The sequence below is a fragment of the Aotus nancymaae genome, unplaced genomic scaffold, assembly GCF_030222135.1.
Source record: "Aotus nancymaae isolate 86718 unplaced genomic scaffold, 86718_ANA_hifiasm-v0.15.2.pri h1tg000016l, whole genome shotgun sequence".
NCBI classification, from domain to species: Eukaryota; Metazoa; Chordata; class Mammalia; order Primates; family Aotidae; genus Aotus; species Aotus nancymaae.
In genome coordinates this window covers 78,161,563-78,182,173 of record NW_026988428.1, presented here as the reverse complement: position 1 = coordinate 78,182,173, position 20,611 = coordinate 78,161,563, and the positions used below count along the sequence as shown (strand labels likewise).

General features: G+C 38.7%; 1 protein-coding gene across 1 annotated transcript in view; it reads left to right on the top strand.

The window, feature by feature from the left end:
- GUCY2C (guanylate cyclase 2C) overlaps window positions 1-20,611 on the top strand; it is an 82,675-nt gene that overhangs the window by 31,497 nt on the left and 30,567 nt on the right. Inside the window, exons 11-15 of the mRNA XM_012447637.2 lie at window positions 5,212-5,293; window positions 9,097-9,202; window positions 12,775-12,837; window positions 13,738-13,809; window positions 14,255-14,359. Coding sequence (XP_012303060.1) covers window positions 5,212-5,293; window positions 9,097-9,202; window positions 12,775-12,837; window positions 13,738-13,809; window positions 14,255-14,359 — 428 coding nt within the window. The remainder of the gene's footprint in view (window positions 1-5,211; window positions 5,294-9,096; window positions 9,203-12,774; window positions 12,838-13,737; window positions 13,810-14,254; window positions 14,360-20,611) is intronic.

Genomic DNA, 20,611 nt, shown 5'->3' with positions numbered 1-20,611 from the left:
GTCATGTCACTGCACTGTTGCTAACATGTCAATTGGCAACTCTGCTTTACCTGCAGAATACAGTCCAAATCACTTAATACAGCACCAAGTGCCTGTAATCTCCCTACTTCTCCAGCCTTATCTTTTACTCACCTATCCCTTCCCAATGCTCTTAACTTCCTCCCTACTTCTTTAAAAAGTCATGCAAATTTATGTTGCTGTGTCCTTATTTATGCTACTCCCTCTGAATAGAATTTATCGTTTCTCCATAGAGGTGGGAAACATCTACTCATCTTCAAGATTAAACTTGAATTTCATCTTTCCTTAGCTTTTTCTCAGCATCCCAAAACATTATTAATCTTGCTCTTACCCTACTCAACTTTTAGTATAACACTTATATCATACTTACTTATTGACATATCTTTTTATGCCATACATTTTAAAAGTGTAGGGTTTATTCTTTATTCATAGTTCCGTGCCCCAACACAGTGCTTTGGAATGAATGAATGAATGAATGAATGGCAACATGAGATAACTGAGTATGTTTCCACTCTGGACTCTAGCACTCATCTATACTCTGTTAATTTCAGTCAATTTATTTCTCTTTTCTAAGTGTGAGTTTCTTCCCCTGTTAAATCAGGAAGTTTATCGGGTTCCTCCCACTAATGTCATAAGACCTTGGGATTATAAACTCTGACTCATTGTGAGAGGAATTAAATAGAATGTGATAACTACAACAGCCACCAGACGGCAGCAGAAGCTTAACCTTGGAATTTAGAATGTGATCCTGTGTTTATCTAAAAAGCAAAACTAAAAATGTTTAATTAAAAATGACTACATGTTTAAAAATTAAAACTACATTTAAATACTATAAATACTATATATAAATATGATAATTATATTTAGTACAGTGAGGTATTCATACTGTAGGAGACAGAGAATCAAGGTAGGCTGAGAAGTCCCCACATTCCCTCCAGTTCATACGCTAGGCGATGTGCAATTTTGGTAGACCAGTGAGTGAAATCATCTACACTGCTGAAAATGTTTTTCTTGTACTCACTTTCGTTTTCTGTCTGGGGTTGACAGTGTGAGAGTGGTGGTAGTGGCAATGGTAGTGATAGTGATGGAAGTGGTGATTGTAGTAATAAACAGAATTCACCAGTTGAATGTGCCCATAATGCGAGTTCAACTCTGAAGTATGAATTTATTTCTGCCTAGATGAGAGTAGAAATCCAAAGTTCACATTTTCACCATTGAAAGTTTCACCTGAGCATAAGACAAGGTAATAGAGGCAAAATAGCATGTTTGCAAAGCATAAAACCTTCAAATTCAGCCCTTATACAAAGGAGCTGTAGTATTTTTTTTTTTTTTTTTTTTTTTTTTGAGATGGAGTTTCACTCTTGTTACCCAGGCTGGAGTGCGATGGTGCGATCTTGGCTCACCGCAACCTCCGCCTCCTGGGTTCAAGCAATTCTCCTGCCTTAGCCTCCCGAGTAGTTGGGACTACAGGCATGCGCCACCATGCCCAGCTAATTTTTTGTAATTTTAGTAGAAACGGGGTTTCACCGTGTTGACCAGGATGGTCTCAATCTCTTGACCTCGTGATCCACCCGCTTCAGCCTACCAAAGTGCTGGGATTATAGGCGTGAGCCACTGTGCCCTGCCAGGAGCTATAGTATTTACCACAAGCTAAACTATCTACCTTGGAAGGACATAACGTGACTAAACAAAAACACTTTTAAAATACATGTGACATGAGACCCCTAATGACACAGGAGTCTTTCTATATGACTTTGTTTATGTATTTTAATGTCTGGCACCTTCTCCTTGTCTCTTTTCAGGGAATAAGATGAGCAGGGCCAGGTATTTCTTCTATTATTTTTTATTCAGTTTTTTTTTTTTTTTGAGATGTCTCACTCTGTCACCAGGCTGCAGTGCAGTGGCGTGATCTCAGCTCACTGCAACTTCTGCCTCCTGAGTTCAAGCAATTCTTTGCCTCAGCCTCCCTAGTAGCTGGGACTATAGGCACACACCATCATGCCCAGAAAATTTTTGTATTTTTAGTAGAGACAGGGTTTCACCATGTTGGCCAGGATGGTCTGATCTCTTGACCTCATGATCTGCCCACATTGGCCTCCCAAAGTGCTGGGATTACAGGCATGAGCCACGGTGCCCGGTCTATTCAGCCATTTTTATTGATACTTTACCATGTACCAGGTCTTGTGCTGGGCGCTAAAGGGATAAGGATGAACAAGAATGAGTAAGTAGGACATGGACTGTGCCCTGAGGAGTTTAAGTTGCAGTGCCATGATACAGAATACAGTATGAGGTTTCGGGATGCTGCTTTCATAAGGAGGTCCTAATACCTCCTTTTCTGGGGCACCTGCATCAATTATATTTTAGCAAAGAAAAATTCACACATGGCTGGGAGATGTGGCTCACACCTGTAATCCCAGCGCTTTGGGAGGCTTAGGCAAATGGATCACCTGAGGTCAGGAGTTCGAGACCAGCCTGGCCAACATGGTGAAACCTCGTCTCTATTAAAAATACAAAAATTAGCTAGGTGTGGTGGCATGTGCCTATAATATCAGCTACTCAGGAGGCTGAGGCAGGAGAATCTTTGAACCGGTGCGGCAGAGGCTGCGATGAGCTGAGATCATGCCATTGCACTCCAGCCTGGGCAAAAAGAGTAAAACTCAGTCTCAAAAAAAAAAAAAAAGAAAGAAAGAAAGAACGAAAAATTCACACACATGATTTTAAAATCCAATAGTGGATGTGTTCATAATGGAAAGTGAATGTCCCTGGTCCCACCTCTGTGCATCTCTGCTCTCTCAGTCACTTCTGCTTTTAGTGTTTTGCATATCTAAATACTATGTTTCTATTTCTTGATTTGTAAGCTCTAGAAGTTATCTATTAATTTTTTGTGTTGATACATGAAGATTTCGCTTATCTTTGCTAGCCCTCTTTCCCACTTCTTCCCAATATAGTTATATCTTTTTTGTCAGTACAATTATAGAACATCTTTTTCATTTTAATTAAGATGCATGAGCTTCTAGTGTTGTTCTGTCAATTGTATATAAAATATCTTGCTCTCCCACTTTGTAAAATGAAGATGTTAGTGCCACAATTCTTTCTTCTACTTCTTTTTCATCTCCAAAATTCTCCTGTATTTTTCTTTGGCAGGGTTGATAATATTTATTTGGCAACCATAATAAAGAACTCTGTTCTTTACCTATAACTTGGTTCTATAAGTTGAAAACAAACATTTTCATTGTGTCAATATTATTTATATAGAGCTAAATTGTATACTGTAATAACTTTTTTTTTTTTGAAACTGAATCTCACTGTGTCGCTGAGGCTGGAGTGCAGTGGCATGATCTCAGCTCACTGCAACATTCACCTCCCGAGTTCAAGTGATTCTCCTGCCTCAGCCTCCCAAGAAGCTGGGTTACAGGTGCCCGCCATCATGCCTGGCTAGGTTTTTTTAGTAGAGACGGGGTTTCGCTATGTTGGCCAGGCTGGTCTTGAACTCCTGACCTCAGGTGATCCACCTGCCTTGGCCTTTCAAAGGGCTGGGATTACAGGTGTGAGCCACCACGCCCGGTCAACATCTTTCTGTACAGCGCCAATGTCTCCCTTTTGTACCACAAAGAAAAATTGATTTTCTCTCCTTTTTTAAACACCTAATTCTCAAAGTCAGACTGCATTTTACTTTGTTTCATTTTTGGACTATGGTTTCCTTGAACATTTTTTCCTTAGAATTCCTTATTGGGTTTATCTTTTTCTTGCTGTATGAAGAAATGTGTCCTCTTCACCATACTCCTATCACTTCCCAGCTTCCTACACATTCTGTCTATTGCTTGGAATCTATTCCATTTTTTCTTCTTGAACCTACTGGCTTTTCCATAGGAATTCACTGCGGCATATATGAACCACCACTTTCCCGTGCAGTCTTATTATTGCTGTCCTTCTCTGCCTGGGAGTATTCCTTTGCATACTCAGACGCTGCTGCAGTGCTTCCTTGGATTGGATCCACATTTTTCCAGATTCCACTTACTTTTGAGAGCCTTTTAAGTTACTCCATCTATACAACTCCATCCACATACTAGTGTTCTAGCAAATGAAATCCCGTTCTCCATGGACTTCCCTCACCAACCCAGGAGAGCTTGGAAAGAGCTAGCATGCAACACTGTCACTTAATATTCCACATTGACTTACTTTTCTTCCAGTGTGTACTCTCTATTTAAAAACAGTTGGGTATGATGGCTCACACCTATAATCCCAGCACTTTGGGAGGCTGAGGCAGGTGGATCACTTGAGGCCAGGAGTTCACGTCCAGCCTGCGCAACATGGTGAAACCCCATTTCTACCAAATTAGCCCTGCAAGGTGGCACATGCCTATAATCTCAGCTACTTGAGAGGCTGAAGCAGAAGAATCACTTGAACCAGGGAGGCGGAGATTTTGCAGTGACCCAAGATTGCATCACTGCACTCCAGCCTGGATGACAGAGTGAGATTCTGTCTCATAAAGAGAAGAAAAACAAAAAATATGTTGTCTTATCCTCTGTGAACCCTTCTTAGGTATATTGGTTTCAAGGACACCAGGTAGACTTCCATCACCAACATTTTTGTGTGTGCTATAAATGATTTTATGTTTGTGTAACACTTGGTGACTCCTGTTACAAAGAAAAGAGATGTATATGCTGTCAGAATAGCCAAAATTAAGCCACTTTCCCTGGGTACATGCCAGTCTCTTCAGCGAGTAGGGACACAGGACTTACCATACAGAAATTAACAAGGCCGGGCGCGGTGGCTCACGCCTGTAATCCCAGCACTTTGGGAGGCCGAGGCGGGTGGATCACGAGGTCAAGAGATCGAGACCATCCTGGTCAACACAGTGAAACCCCGTCTCTACTAAAAATACAAAAAAAAATAGCTAGGCATAGTGGCGCAGGCCTGTAGTCCCAGCTACTTGGGAGGCTGAGGCAGGAGAATTGCCTGAACCCAGGAGGCGGAGGTTGCGGTGAGCCAAGATCGCGCCATTGCACTCCAGCCTGGGTAACAAGAGTGAAACTCCATCTCAAAAAAAAAAAAAAAAAAAGGAAATTAACAAAAGATTAAATTTTTACAGGGTTCTCTTTTCCCTTCCTCAAATTAAACTGTACAACTAGAATCTTGGAGATGCTCCTGTTCTCTTGTCAAAGGTGCTTCCTAATGCATTTTCCTCCACAGGCCCTCAGATCCTGATGATTGCAGTCTTCACCCTCACTGGAGCCGTGGTGCTGCTCCTGTTCATTGCTCTTCTGATGCTCAGGTACCACCACCTCTATCCTGCCTGTGCTCGGTTTCCAGAGAGGCAAGGAGGGAAAGGGGGAGAGGCCTGTTGTCTGTTGATGATGATGCATATTCACAGAAAGCCCTCGAGACTGATCTAAGACAATGAAGACATTCTGCATCAAAGACTATGTGAAGGGCAGAGTATCACTGAGTGAATAGATTGATTAGGGCTTTGGAGCCAGAGATGCCTGAACCCAAATCTCAGTTCTTTGAGTTACTAGTTCTGTGGTCTAAAGCAGGTTACTTAGCAACTTAAACAGATAACTTAGCTTTAATTTCTTCATCTGAGCTGTTTTAAGGATTAGAAATGGAACATATATACAAACTAGCATGTAATAAGCATTATATAAATGAAAATAGTTATTTTTATTATTTCGTTGGCATATTGTGGGAGACATCAAACTCATTAAATTGCATAATAGTTAGGCTGGAAGAGATTTTAGAAACAATTTATTCCAAATCTCCTATTTTAGTGTGGAGAAAGAGAACCCAGAAAGTCAAATGACTTCTCTAGAATCATATCACCAGGTAGTGGGTAGGGCCAGAACTAGAACTCAAGCCTTCTCACCATCAGTTCCATAATTTTTCTGCTTAACTTGGGTCTACCAAATACTTAACCAGAGACATTGTGTGTACTGAGAAGTATTTGTTGAACACATAAATGAGTGAGTAAATACCACACTACCTCCTAATCTGCATATGTTTAACACCAAACTAATAATACCCGATTATAATACCAGGTTCACTTGCATTTCCTAGCTAAACAAGAAGACATTTTATGTGTGCATCACACACTTTGGTCTGTGTGTCATTATATACCTTCTCATGTGAGTGTCCATCCTGCCATATACTGGTTGATGTTTTCTCCAGAAAAGGAAGTCAACTATTTTCTTCAATCTGACAGCAGTGCTTGGCTCCTGTAACTGTGTTTCTCAGAAATATAGGAGGTGATCTACAGTGTGTGGTGATCATTTAGTGAAGAGTGAGAAGAAACCAAAATTTCCCCCCAAAAGCAAGTCTAAATGGAATCAGTTTAAGATAGGGGTAAATCGCAAGATCAAAGATAATAACAGGTGTTTCTCATTGTCTCTAAACATGAGAGGCAGAGATGGGGCTTTCCTAATGGCCATAGCAACGCTATGCCCATGAAGTGGCCTGGCAGAGAGAGGTACGCATGCAGTTTGCCATTACAACAGCCTATGCAAGAAAACTAGCAAACCCCTAATTCAGTATGAATGACAGTTGGCTCTGTTGGATCCCAAGAGTCTCCTGGGGTACAGAGGTGAGATCCCAAGAGCCTTTAAGGTCTTGATATTCATCCTACTTGCCTTCAGGTCTTAGGGTCAGTATTTGCTATTTTAAATGCATTTACTTGAAGAATACTCAGACAGAAGCATACAACGAAAATAATCATTTCTGCTTAAGAGACATTAAGGAAGGCATGGCCTTAAGAAGGTGTGTATGAGTTTGTCAAATAACCAAAAAGCAAAGGCAAACTAGGGACAAAACAGGTTAACAGAAAAGAATACCAGTTCCGGAATCAGATACAAGCAAGAACTTATAAAATAACAAAGATGACAGTATGTGTTAGTTAAGAAATGATGTTGGTAAAGTAGGCTTTCCACATGTAAAAAAACAAAATTAAAACACTATCTAAAACAATACACAAAGACATAGTTTACTCTATGTGGAGTTTTAAATGTTAAGGCCCTCAATATGAAAATCAAACTTCAAAACTTAGAATAAATTAATAAAAATGACTTTTAAAAAGTATTTGTATTTTTTTGAGACTGAGTTTCACCCTGTCACTCAGGCTGGAGTGCAGTGGCACCATCTTGGCTCACTGCAACCTCCGCCTCCCAGGTTCAAGCAATTCTTGGAGCTTGGCCTTACTAGTAGCTGGGATTATAGGCATGCGCCACCACACCTGGTCAACTTTCATAATTTTAGTAGAGACAGGGTTTCATCATGTTGGCCAGCCTGATCTCAACTCCTGACCTTAAGTGATCCATCTGCCTTGGCCTCCCAAAGTGCTAAGATTACAGGTGTGAGCCACCGTGCCTGTCCAATAAAGATGAATTTATGATCTCAGGTTAAGAAAGTACTTCTCAGGATTAAAAAAGGAAAAACCATAGAAAAATATATAAATATGACCATAATAAAATCAAAACTTTCTGTAAAACAAAGTTAAAGGAAGTAATAAACTAGAAGAATGTGCTTGCAAAACACAGGACAAAGGATTTATTTCTCAAAATATACTAAGAACTTATGTAAGTTAACAAGGATAAGAAAAAGACAAATTAGATACTAGGAAAAAATGAGCAAAATTATAAATACATAATTCTATATAATTCTGAGTCTGTATATTCTATTAAATAGCTAGAAAATATTTGAAAAGATAATCTCACTAATAATCAAGAAAATGCAAGGTAAAGTAAACCATTTTGCCTACATCATAAAGGTTAAAAAAAAGTGTATCGATACCAAATGTTGACAGGAATATAGAAAATGGGAATTCTCAAGATAAGAAGGTAAATTAATTCATAACCACTGCTTTGGAAGCAATTTGGCGATATCTGTAAAATTGAAAGCTTACATCCCCTATAGCCCAAGAATTCTGCTTCAGGTATACCAGCAGTCCCCAACCCTTTTGGCATCAGGGACTGGTTTTTTGCAAAATAATTTTGGAGGGAGTTTCAGGATGAAACTGTTTCACCTCGGATTATCAGGCATTAGTTAGATTCTCATAAGGATAAACAGTTCACATCCTGGATCCCTCACACGTGCAGTTCTCAATAGGGTTTGCGCTCCTATGAGAATCTAATGCAACCGCTGATCTGACAGGAGGCGGCGCTCAGGTGGCCGCTCACCTCCTGTTGTGTAGCTTGGTTACTAACAGGCACAGACTAGTACCAGTCCATGGCCCAGGGGGTGGGGGCCTAAGCCCCAGCCTACACTGTCTGGGGACCTAGACTATCTGAAGAAAACTATACATGTTTAACATTTGGTAGTTGAGATAGGTGTCGTTACATTTTCTCTGTACTTTTCCATTTTCTTTAAACATATTTTTTGAAAAGGCACAGATGGGTAAGAGGAACTGGCTTATTTAGGGATCTGGTGTATTCTCTGTGGCTTAAAAAATAACATTTTTGCCTCTCAACTTTACCAACTTTACATTTTTTTTCCTGTATTTTTTCCTCACTCTTTCTTTGTCATCGGTTTACTGCCTTAGTGAAGGACCTGGGAAAGTGAAGTGAAAAGAAAAGAAAGATTAGGAAACAGGGGTCCCCAGTTCCCAGTCCATGGCCTGTTAGGAACCGATCACAAAGCAGGAGGTGAGCGGAGGGGAGTGAGCATTACTGCCTGAGCTCAGCAGGAGAATCAGATCTTCATAGGAGTGTGAACCGTATTGTGAACTGCATATGCAGGGGGTCTAGGCTGCACACTCCTTATGAGTATCTAAGGCCTGATCTGAGGTAGAACAGTTTCATCCTGAAACCACCCCCTGCCACTTCCATGGAAACATTGTCTTCCAGAAAACCAGTCCCTGGTGTCAAAAATGTTGAGGGCCACTGCCATAAAAGCCCATCAGAAAGCCTTGCATGTCCACTGGTGGTAAGCACTTTACAGTTTGGAGAACATGGTGTTCTATCATTGAACTACCTTCCCTCACACCCATCTACCTAAGCATACCACGGTTCTAAATTTCTGCCAGTCTTCAGAACCTGAATGGTGTGGATACTAATAAAAACCTATTGACGAGTTCTATTCCTTTCACAGAAAATATAAAAAAGATTATGAACGTCGTCAGAAAAAATGGTCCCACATTCCTCCTGAAAATATCTTTCCTCTGGAGACCAATGAGACTAATCAAGTTAGCCTGAAGGTAAAGCCTACCTTACTTGTTGAAGAATGGATGCAATTTGCCAGGAATTTGACAAAACTTAGGTAACACCGCAGGATTATGTGCCAAGTACAGATAGTTATTCTAAAAAGCAAGATTTGGATGCTTTCCAGTTTTCAGCTCTCTCACTTCCCCCTGATTCTCCATTCTCCTTTGTGTCAGCTAGTTAATCCAATGAGCACTTCCCTGGAGGCTGAGATATGGTGCGTTTTCATTCTTTGCATCTGATCCAGAAGAGAAATACACATATTGGGAATTTGTCATGGAAGGGATGTAGAAATGGGTAGAGCATTTGAGTTCCCTTAAACCTTGGATACCAATCTATCCATACTAAGGACCTATGATTTGTCTTACTCATTCCTGAAGAAAGAGGCCTCTGCTTATATTTGCTCACATTCCCCTTCAACCAGGAAATAGCAGCAGCCAAAATTAACTTACTCCATTTAGCACAGTCCATGCAGGACCTATGCTGTCTCATCTACTCCTCACAAGAACCCAAAATTAGGCTTTATCAACATATATTTGCTGATAAGGAAACTGAAAGACAAAAGATTAAGAAACAGAAAAAAAAAGAAAGAAACAGTGCAGGGTCACATATACCTAATGAGTAAGACTATAAGTAATAATAGCTAACACTTACTGAGCACTTACAATGCACCAGATGCATTAACCTGTTTCATCTTCTCCTGAGCACTGTGAAGTAACAGGGCTGGAATTCCTGGAACACAGCTATAATTTAAACCCAATCTGTCTGACTATAAAGCCTGAGATTGTAACACCTGCCATACACCATATAATTATCCTAGTTCGTATGCCAACGCATATTAAGAGGATATGGAGACCCAAGATCTCCACAGATGGGAATTTGTGGACTCCTTCAGAGTAGGGCCAAACCCATAGTGTAATGTGATTTGAGATGCTTCCTTACTTAAAATCAGCAGCAGTAAAGTTGCACTTGGTTTAAGGTTGTCTCTGGAACCTCTCTACCAGCTCTTGATATTCCTCTCCAAGTCCTGAGTGCTGCCCTCTAATGGCTCAGATCTCCTCATGGCTATCGGTGGACAAAGTCTTCCCTTCTTTCAGAAATATGACATGCTCCAATGTGACCTTCCTGCTGCATTCTGAAGTCTTCCCTTCTTTCAGAAATATGACATGCTCCCAATGTGACCTTCCTGCTGCATTCTGAACCTCAACAGAAAGATTATATTCACAAAGACCAGTCTGTCTCAGCCAAGTGTCAGGATGGAACCAATTTAACAGTAATTTACAGTCAGGTGTAAATGACCTTAAGACTACTGAATTTCCAGAGAGAGAATTTATTGACCTAAATGACAAACTGGAAGTACCTAGTGTTAAAAGAAAAACTCTGGCAGACGAAATAGAATTTATTTGAGCAAAATGTGATTCATGAATCGTGTAGCACTCAAAACCAAAAGAGGTTCAGAAAGCTCCACTCTGCAGCATGGGCAGTGAGCTTTCATAGGATGTATAAGAAAGTAAAGTACACAAATGACTTGATTGGTTACAGCTGGGCATTTGCTTTATTTGGGCATGGTCTGTTCAGTTAGCTGCCTGTGATTGGCTGAAACCCAGCCATTTGTTACAAAAATAGACTCCTAAATTAGTTTTCAGTTTGCCTAAATACTAAGTTAGGTTGCAATTTATAGTAACTCATGATATAAAGACAGCCTCCTGCCAATGGTCTCCTGCTTATTTGAAATAACACTAGGAAGAGGAGAGGGGACTTTGGGGACTTTCAGAAAGAGCATGTGCACCTCTGTCTCTGTACAGCACCGGATGGGCTCCCACACGCTCCACCTCTGCCTAAGTCCAGCCTTAGTGTCACTCCTCAGACATCTTCCCACTGCCTCAAAACTCCATATTTCATATTTTCTCTCTTGGAATAAGCCAAAACATGTGTCTCTGTGTTTTCTTAAAATATAAATATTCCTAGAAGTATAATCCATCCATTTCTTGTCAGTTTCTATACAAAATTTTTATGAGTACAGAATGTTTACTATTTCATCAGAATGAATGAGTCACCTGGCTAAGGAAATAGGTCTTTGGGACAGTAAACTCAAAGGAGGGAAGTTCGAAGTGATTTTTGTCATCTTATCATTGTTAATCTGAGTATTAGACAGGCTGGGAAGCAGGTGGATCAGAAATTGGCTGTACAGAGAGTTCACCGGGTGCTATAAGTCAGGTAGACATAGAGAAACCCAAGGTCACCCGAAGTCAGCAAGGGTGGAAAATACCATATAACCGGACAGGTATTGGTTCAAGTTTGAATACTCACTGAATGCAGAAATAGGAAAGCGAGACTAAGAGAAGAGATAATAGAGAGTTGAACATCCCACTACCAGAACAGAAAGTGTCAGAATATCAGACCAAAGATTCCAGACAAAAGAAATCAGGAAAGTCAAAGGGATAGAGTAACACAGAAAAAAATAATCAAGATGATCATTCTTTTGAGGGTAAAAAGAGAAGTCCTTTAGTAGCAAGAGAATTTGACAAACCTTGTCTCATTTAACCCCCAACTATTTCTATGAGTTGGAATTGTGCAGGAAGGAACTGAGGTTCAAATAGTTTAAGTAACCTCCTCAAGGTCTGAAATAGTAAAAAGAGCACTAGGCAGGAAGACAAGCCCAGGTTCCGCCATTCTCTTTGTATGTGACATTTAATGTCCTGTAACCCTTCTATACTTTATTTGTTAAATGAGAAGAAAATGAAATGGCGATAACTGTCAGTCTGCAATGGGCATCATGCTTGGACCTTGAAAGAATCATTTCACTCATATTTCAAAATGGCCTTGTAAGGTAAATTTTACCAAAGATAATAACACATCTCAGAGTTTTATGAGAATCACATTGAAAGATACAATTGTTCCCAGCCTTTTCTCTGTCTTTAGAACAGAAGTCATTACCTGGGAGTCCGAGAGCCATATCTGGCCTGCAGTTGCAAATGCATGCCTATGTGCATATATGTGTGTTGTTGTTCAATATTTATCATTTTAAAAATTAATTGCCAACATACAAATATCATGAGATAGCATATAAGAATTCTTATTACCAGCTTCTTTTGACAAATAAGATGATTTAGCAACTTCGGGCTGAACCCAGAGCTGATAAGACTGCTTCCCTTAGACACTTGGCCCAGTTTTCTTATTTGCATTGCTACTTGAGTCTTTAGGCATGGGTGTGCAACTCAAATGCACAGCATCCTTTTCCATGAGCATCCGTCTGTAGCTACACAATTCCCACTAAAACGGGGTTGGGGAGAGGGGAGCAAAGGAAATATCTGGTTGAAGTAGGGCCACAGGAGGAAGGGAGGAAACCCATAGTTAAGCATGAGAGCAATAGATACCTGCAAACATGTTGGAGTTCAATTAGTAAGAGGGAACAAGTCAATTACAGCAGTTTGTCTGGAAGCCTGCCTGCCCAGCATGCTGCTGAGCAAATAGATGCAGCCACCTGGAAGAGCTTCTCAGCCTTTGACAGTCAGTGTGTAGGAGCAGATATGGAGCTTCTGGAATAATCAGCCTTTTCTTGTGCCAGATTGACGATGACAAAAGACGAGATACAATCCAGAGACTACGACAGTGCAAATACGACAAAAAGGTGACCTCTCCCACTTCTCTGAACTCTCCATTGGGGTATGCTCTGGGCCTTCTGACTCCTCGTTGCACCGGCCCCTGATGTCAGTATCACAATGGTGGGAGTGCCCAGGCTGCTCCCAGGGGCTGTTCTTAGAACTTCACAGGGATGCACTGGGCAATGCTTCAAGAGTTACAAAACTCACAATCCTGGGGAAATTGGAAGACAAACAGAATGTTGGGGAAGGGTGGAGTGTAGGAAGAAAAAGGAAATATAAAAGATATTCAGAGCCGTCAGGGCAACCCTAGTATTGTATTTTGGCTCATAGCTGAGAAATACAACAATCGCATATGAGAGTTTTGCATCTTATTTCCATCCTTCCTTCTTCCCTCCCTCCCTTCTGCCTTCCTTCCTTCCATTTAATCATTTTTGAAGGAACATTCAGGCCTGAACTTATATCCCAGGTACTAGGCACCAGGAACATAAACATCAGTCAAGGCCAGGCACGGTGACTCATGTCTGTAATCCCAGGACTTTGAGAGGCTGAGGCGGGTGGTTCATTTGAGGTCAGGAGTTTGAGACCAGCCTGGCCAGCATGGCAAAACCCTGTTTCTACTAAAAATACAAAAATTAGCCGGGCACGGTGGTGCATGCCTATAGTCCCAGCTACTGGGAAGGCTGAGGCACGAGAACCACCTGAACCCAGGAGGCGGAGGTTGAAGTGAGCTGAGATTGCGCCATTGCACTCCAGCCTAGGCAATAAAGCAAGACTCTGTCTTAAAAAAAAAAAAAAAAAAATCAATCAAATACTGTCACTGCTCTCAAAAGCTTACAGTCTAGTGAGACATACAAGCAAACTATTAAAATATGCATTGAAAGAGTTATACTACAACAGTGTCTCCTAAATTTCATTGATTTTTGCAGCGAGTGATTCTCAAAGATCTCAAGCACAATGATGGTAATTTCACTGAAAAACAGAAGATAGAATTGAACAAGGTATGTAGCCCTTACTTCAAATCCTTGAGAAATAACTTCTCTCCATTTCTTCTAATCACTGAGGTCGCTAGTGGAGTGAGAGGCTGACAGAGAAACCCTCAGGCCAAGAAATGGTGACTACTTCTTGTTGAAAATTCTACCAAGAGATATTGGAAAGTGAGGTTGATGGTGTAAAACATTGTGGAAATCTACTAGTCTTTCCTAGAATGTGGACCTGATATTATTTGAAAGCAAAGTTTGTATTCAAGTCCTCTTACTGACAAAGGAAAGATTATTGAATGAGATTGATACAGTGTGTGATAAGCAAGGGTACTGATGTTCAGTTTATTGAGAGCAATACGTCTTCTCAAAGATCTGAAACAAAATGTATTTTATTGGCATATTAATTTTTACATTGGCACCCTATTCTGGCTAATTTGCTTTGTAAACAAACATGTTCTTCTAGTTGCTTCAGATTGACTATTACAACCTGACCAAGTTCTACGGTACAGTGAAACTTGATACCATGATCTTCGGGGTGATTGAATACTGCGAGAGAGGATCCCTCCGAGTAAGAAACCATGGTCATTTCCAATTTTCTAATTATGTGAAAAATATTCAGGCAGGCTTTTAAAAATATTTACCGAGCAAAATAATATTAGAGAGCTATCAGGGAAAGTTCGTGGGCTCACATGCTTTCCAAACTAGATCCCCGAGATTTTTTCAGTCACATTTTGTTTTTATAAACAAGCCAAAAAAATTTCAGAAAAACGATAATAGATTTGGGGAGAGGAGTAAACAGAGAATGGAAGTGGAAAAGTGAGTGATTACCTCCAAATACATATTGTTTTACATGAATACTTGCTTTTGTATTAAAAGAGAAATGGATAATTATTACGATAGCACCAAATAAGTTTTAGAAGACTTGGTCATCATTCTTGGTTCTGCTACGGTCCAAATTTGTACTCCACTCTTGGACTGATGATCATCCAGGAGATGCCAAGTGAGGTCAGATATTTGGACTGTGCAAGTCCAAAGCAGACAGAGGAACTAAGAAAAAAAAAAACAAAAATACGGCCACTTACGCTGGCTCATGCCTGTAATCCCAGCACTTTGGGAGGCCGAGACAGGCAGATCACTTGAGGTCAGGAGTTCGAAATCAGCCTGGCTGACATGGTAAAACCCCATCTCTACGAAAAATACAAAAATTAGCTGGGCGTGGTGGCAGGCACCTGTAATCCCAGCTACTCAGGAGGCTGAGGCAGGAGAATCACTTGAACTGGGAAGGTGGAGTTGGCAGTGAGCCCGGATCATGCCACTGCACTCCAACATCAGCAACACAGGGAGACTCCATCTCAAGGGGGAAAAAAAGGCGAGAATATTAGCTTTCACACTATGTGGTATAAACTCAAATCTTCCCTCAAAGAAAAAAAATCATAGCCCTAAATGTTACTATCGCTTTTAAAAATTATTTCATGCTTGTTATTCTAACATCTGAGAGCCATTTCTTTGGATTAATCTCTATGAAAATGCAATAGTGGTACAAGGAAAAAGTGATGTATTAAGCCATCAACTATATTTAACACTTTGAGAAGAATTCATTTGCTATATAACAAAAGGGAAAGCAAGCCCGTGAGGGACCAGTGGAATGGAATGCGGTAGAGAAATCTAGAGCAGAGAGCTGGCCATGGGAAATTAAGATCAAAGAGGAAAACGGTGCTAAGGTAGAAGTTCTTAAAAAATAATAAACAATTTAAGTATTCAATGAAAAATTTAGAAGAATAACTATAACATAAGGAAAGGAAACTATTAAATATCATTATAAATCAAATAAAATAGGATAGAATTTTAAAATGCACTTGTAACTTAAAAAACAAAATTATTAAAACACACAAGCCTTTCACTTCTAGCAATGATTTAAAAAACACATGCAAATACACAAAATTAGGAATAAAAACTCAGTGAAAAGATGTTTTAATTGCGAATGAATTTAGTCTTTAAAAAGGGAACGTTTCAGAAGCAATTTAATCATGAAATCTGTTTCAAAAAAGTAAATATTTAAATAGGCCAATTCTGAATCACTTTCAAGGAATAATAAGCCATGTGAAAACCTTTGATCAGGCTTTATTAATTGGTATTCTAAAATTAAATGAGAGTATGTGAAAAAAATTTCTGATTTTGAACAACCTGAAATAGTTGTTATTATTATTCTTAGAAATGTGTATTTATTTTATTTATCAGTATCAATTGAAATGATCACTTTTATCATCCATTAAAATGCTCATATGGATTTTTCTCCTATGACTTTTTGATTTAGTGCATTCTAATAATATTTTCCATTCATAGAATTAACCATATTCAGTTGTTTGTGTTATGCTTTTTGTATACACAACTGACTTAGTATTTCTAGTATTTTATTATATTTTTTCATCTATATTCCCAACTATAGTTAGCCTTTAATCAGATTTTAGTATCAATCATATGCAAACTTTGTTAAATGGTAAATGAACTTGGAGTATGTTCATTATTTTGTTTAATTTTAGAATAGTTTTTATATAGATAATAAGAATTACTTTTGCTAACTTCAACGTTAAGAAGAATTAAGCTGAATTTGGTATTCTTTGTATGGAAATTATATTTTATTCTATTGTTATTAATGTAATATTTTGATATAGTAAAAATATATTTTGTCTTCATCCTTGATTCCTAAAACCCCTGTAATTTACTGGGTGATGGGGGGGAGAAAAGCCCTTTTGTTATTCATAATAACCCCCTTTCAAACATACCTGAGTTATGCTACTTAAGATATGATAGCCATGGAAGATTTCTCTGGAAAGATGACATTAAAGTAAGACCTGCATGAAATGAAGCTGTGAAACCATAGCTCAGAGAAGTGGATACCAGGTTTAATATTTGCAACCTGTTATCAACAAGGAAAACAATGGTTAAATGGTGATATGTCAGAGAATTCTCAGATCTCATTTCAGAAATATTCCTAGGCTCCCCCATAATTACAACTCTTGTAGAGTTAAAAATAAAACAATACCTCCTTAACGTTGCAAAGATTGTCTATCATAAAATAACAACTAACTTCATTTCTATTAATGCAAGACTCCCTATCCCCACCACTGCACTACTATTTGTTAACTTCTGAAAGTTCTAACCAAAGCACTAATGCATGAAACAGAAATAAGATATACAGTTATTGGAGGGTGTTGATGTAAATAACAAACAGAGAGAAGCTCTCTAAAAGAAAGATATTTATTTGGAAAAGAACATTGTAATGGGAATACATGTGCCATCGTAAATTATATGCGTATTCAGAGAGGTAAAGGAAGACAAATGATTTTAAAGGAAAAAAAAAGAGGATCACATCATTGTTTTGTTACCAAGATCAGTAGCAAGAATGATGCCAGTCAGAGGTTAGACAGGCAGTTGTTGGGCAGATGTTTTTGTATAAGTGTTTTTTTGTGTAAGGTTGTGATAGCCTTTGTGCAAGGTTGAGGTTTCTGTAGAGTCTTTTGTGATAGTTTTTGTTATGAAGCATACAAGCATGACAACCCTCTTTTTCATGGCCTTTTCTGGCTGTATTTGTCAGGATTATTTTCAACATTTGTGACTCTATTCTGATTTTGACAACTTTCACAAAAGCAATAGCTTTTTTTTTTTTTTTTTTTTTAATTTAAAGTTGAGGCTGGGTGCAATGGCTCATGCTTGTAATCCCAGCACTTTGGAAGGCCAAGGCAGGCAGATCACAAGGTCAGGAGTTTGAGACCAGCTGGACCAATGTAGCGAAACATCATCTCTACCAAAAATACAAAAAATTAGCCGAGCGTGGTGGTAAGCACCTGTAATTCCAGCTACTTGGGAGGCTGAAGTGGGAGAATCAGTTGAACCCAGGAGGTGGAGGTTGCAGTGAGCTGAAATCCCATCATTGCACTTCAGCCCTGGTGACAGTGTGAGACTCCGACTTAAAATACAAATTAATTAATTAAAATAAATAATAAAGATGATACGATTATTTACCTAGAAAATGCAAAAGTCTCAAATACTAAAAATTATAAGAAATTTGTATGATGACTAGAAACAAAATAAGTATATAGAAAATAATTTACATAATGTATATAATATATATATCATATGTATTAGCCAAATCAGTCAGAAAATACAATTCAAAAAATCCTCTGTAATATTTTCAACAAAAATATTTATTTGAAAATACTCAACATGAAATGCAAAGATCAGTTAAGAACACTGAAAGTTTTCTAAGACATTAAATACATCTTAACAGAACTTAGTCAAGTTCTTAAATAGGAATCAATGATACACTAGAACTGGCTAGTACGAGCTCAGAGCTGATTGTTAAATTATTCAAGAATTTGCCAGTCAGTCAGTGTTAAACTTTTGGAAGCTGAACATAGTCAGTAAGCACATTATATATCAGGGCTGTTACTAATAGAGAGCCAGTTTGCCAACACTGCATACCAACTAATTCACATTGAAAATATATAAATTCTTCTGAAAACAAGAAACTTGAAATCAAAGGCAAAGACTTTTCTTAACAGAGCTCATCAGAAATATATATATATACATATATATCTCCACACACACCCCCACACACACACATCTATATGAGCAATAATAACCAAAACAGTTTTGAAAAGAAAAAATTGAGAGGCCACTTGCCAGAAAGTTACTATAATCAAGGCAGTGTGGTGACAGCTCATGAAGAAGCAGGTGATTTATGGGAGAAAACTATATGGGCCAAGAATAGGATTAAGTTTATGACAAATATAACTAAAGAAGGGTACTTTAAAAAATGGTGCTGAGATAATCAGACCTGCAAACTTTTCATTCTCTCTTCTGCAAAAGGTTCTTTTCCCATGCTGTTCCCTCTCCCCAAAATTCTTGCCTCCCTACTTCATTTGATCTCAGCTCAACTGCCATTTCCTGAAGGAAGCCATCTTTAACCTTCATAACAAACCCCAGATTTTAGGGATCAAATCCCCAGATTTAGGCAATTTTTCATAGTACTTGCCACAGTTATAATTTTATGTTTATTGGTCTGATTATTTTATGAATGTCAGTTTCCTTCACAAACTGTGCACCCTATAACAGGTCCCATTATAATCCCAGCACCAACACAGTCTCTGGTCTAGAGAGAACACTCAATAATTTTTAAAAAATAAATATGCAGGTCACCTATTAAAATTGCTCAGAAAATAACATATAAATCTGCATATACATTATGATCTCAATTTTATAAAATTTATTACATATACTTTCCATATCTACGTTAAAGAAGACTGGAAGAAAATATCAAAATGAGAATAAATTAGATAGTGCAATTAGCAATAATTTATATTCTTCTTTTTTATACTGTATAATTTTTTTCACATTTTCTATAGTAAACATCTATTCCTTTTATTATCAAAACAGAATAATATACTTTTTACAATTTGGCAGATGAGAACAGGGTAGGATGGGTGAGTGGTGAGCTAAATGGAGCGAAAGCATAGAAAAGAATTAATCTGTCTGCCCATAACTCCCCTCTGTCAATTTAGCCTGATACTCATAGCCCAGCCAGCCTTATCTGAAATGGTTAAGGACTTTAGACCTTTCCTTGGAAATTCTTGGTACAGTGCCTGAGTTAAAACTAAAAATCAAATTGGGCTTTTTCCTAAAATAAGAAACTATTTTTATCAGAGTCCTATTTAGAGTTCTACTGTGAAGAACAGTTATGTATTAGCTTAATTAAAATCCTGCAACTTGGTAGAACCATCATCATATTAAACTAGTGACTTGAAAATTCCAGGTATAGGCCAGGTGCAATGGTTCTTGTCTGCAATCCCAGCACTTTGGGAGGCTGAGGCAGGCGGATAGCTTGAGGCCAGGAGTTTGAGATCAGCCTAGCCAACATGGTGAGACTCCGTCTCTACTAAAAATACAAAAATTAGCTGGGCATTGTGGCAGGTGCCTGTAATCCAAGTTACTCAGGAGGCTGAAGCAGGAGAATTGCTTGAATCTGGGAGGCAGTGGTTGCAATGAGCCGAGATTGCGCCATTGCACTCCAGCTGGGCAACAGAGCGAGACTCTGTCAATATAGAAAAAAAAAGAAAAGAAAGGGAGGAGAAGGGAGGGGAGGAGAGGGGAGAAAAAGAAAGAAAGAAAAAGAGAGAGAAAGAAAGAAAGAAGGAAAGAAAGAAGGAGGGAAAGAAAAGAAAAAGAAAGGGAGGAAAGAAGGAAAGAAAAAGAAAGGAGGGAGGGAGGGAAGGAAGGAAGAAAAGGAAGGAAGGAAGGAAGGAAGGAAAGAAAGAAATTATTCCAGGTCATACAATTCACAAAAAATCCAAGATCTCTCTTATTGACAGAGGACTTAATAAACTCAAAAACAAAACAAAACAAAAAAACCAAGAGCAATTAATCTAATTGATATAACTGATTATATCAATTGAGTAAATGTGAGTAAAAACTCAATCAATGTGAGTAAAAACACAAGCCTAATGAAGGAATTTTCTTAATAGTAATTTTAAAACATGAGTCCAATTTAGACGAGACAGAACACACAGGGCAGCCGCTTTTTAAGCAGTCTTCCCGCCCGCTGCTTATTCCTCTACACCTGTCTGATGGAAGAACTGAAATTTGGGATGCTATGGGTATCTCCTGCTCATATCCTGGTGGCAAAAACCACCCAATGCTTCTTATGCAGAAAATAAAACAAAAATAGGTTCATGAAAACCCAGACAATGGAATTCTAATTTGTTCCTGATCCTAAGGTCTCACAATTAGAAGATAATTATTTGGTTTATAATAGTCTCTCCAC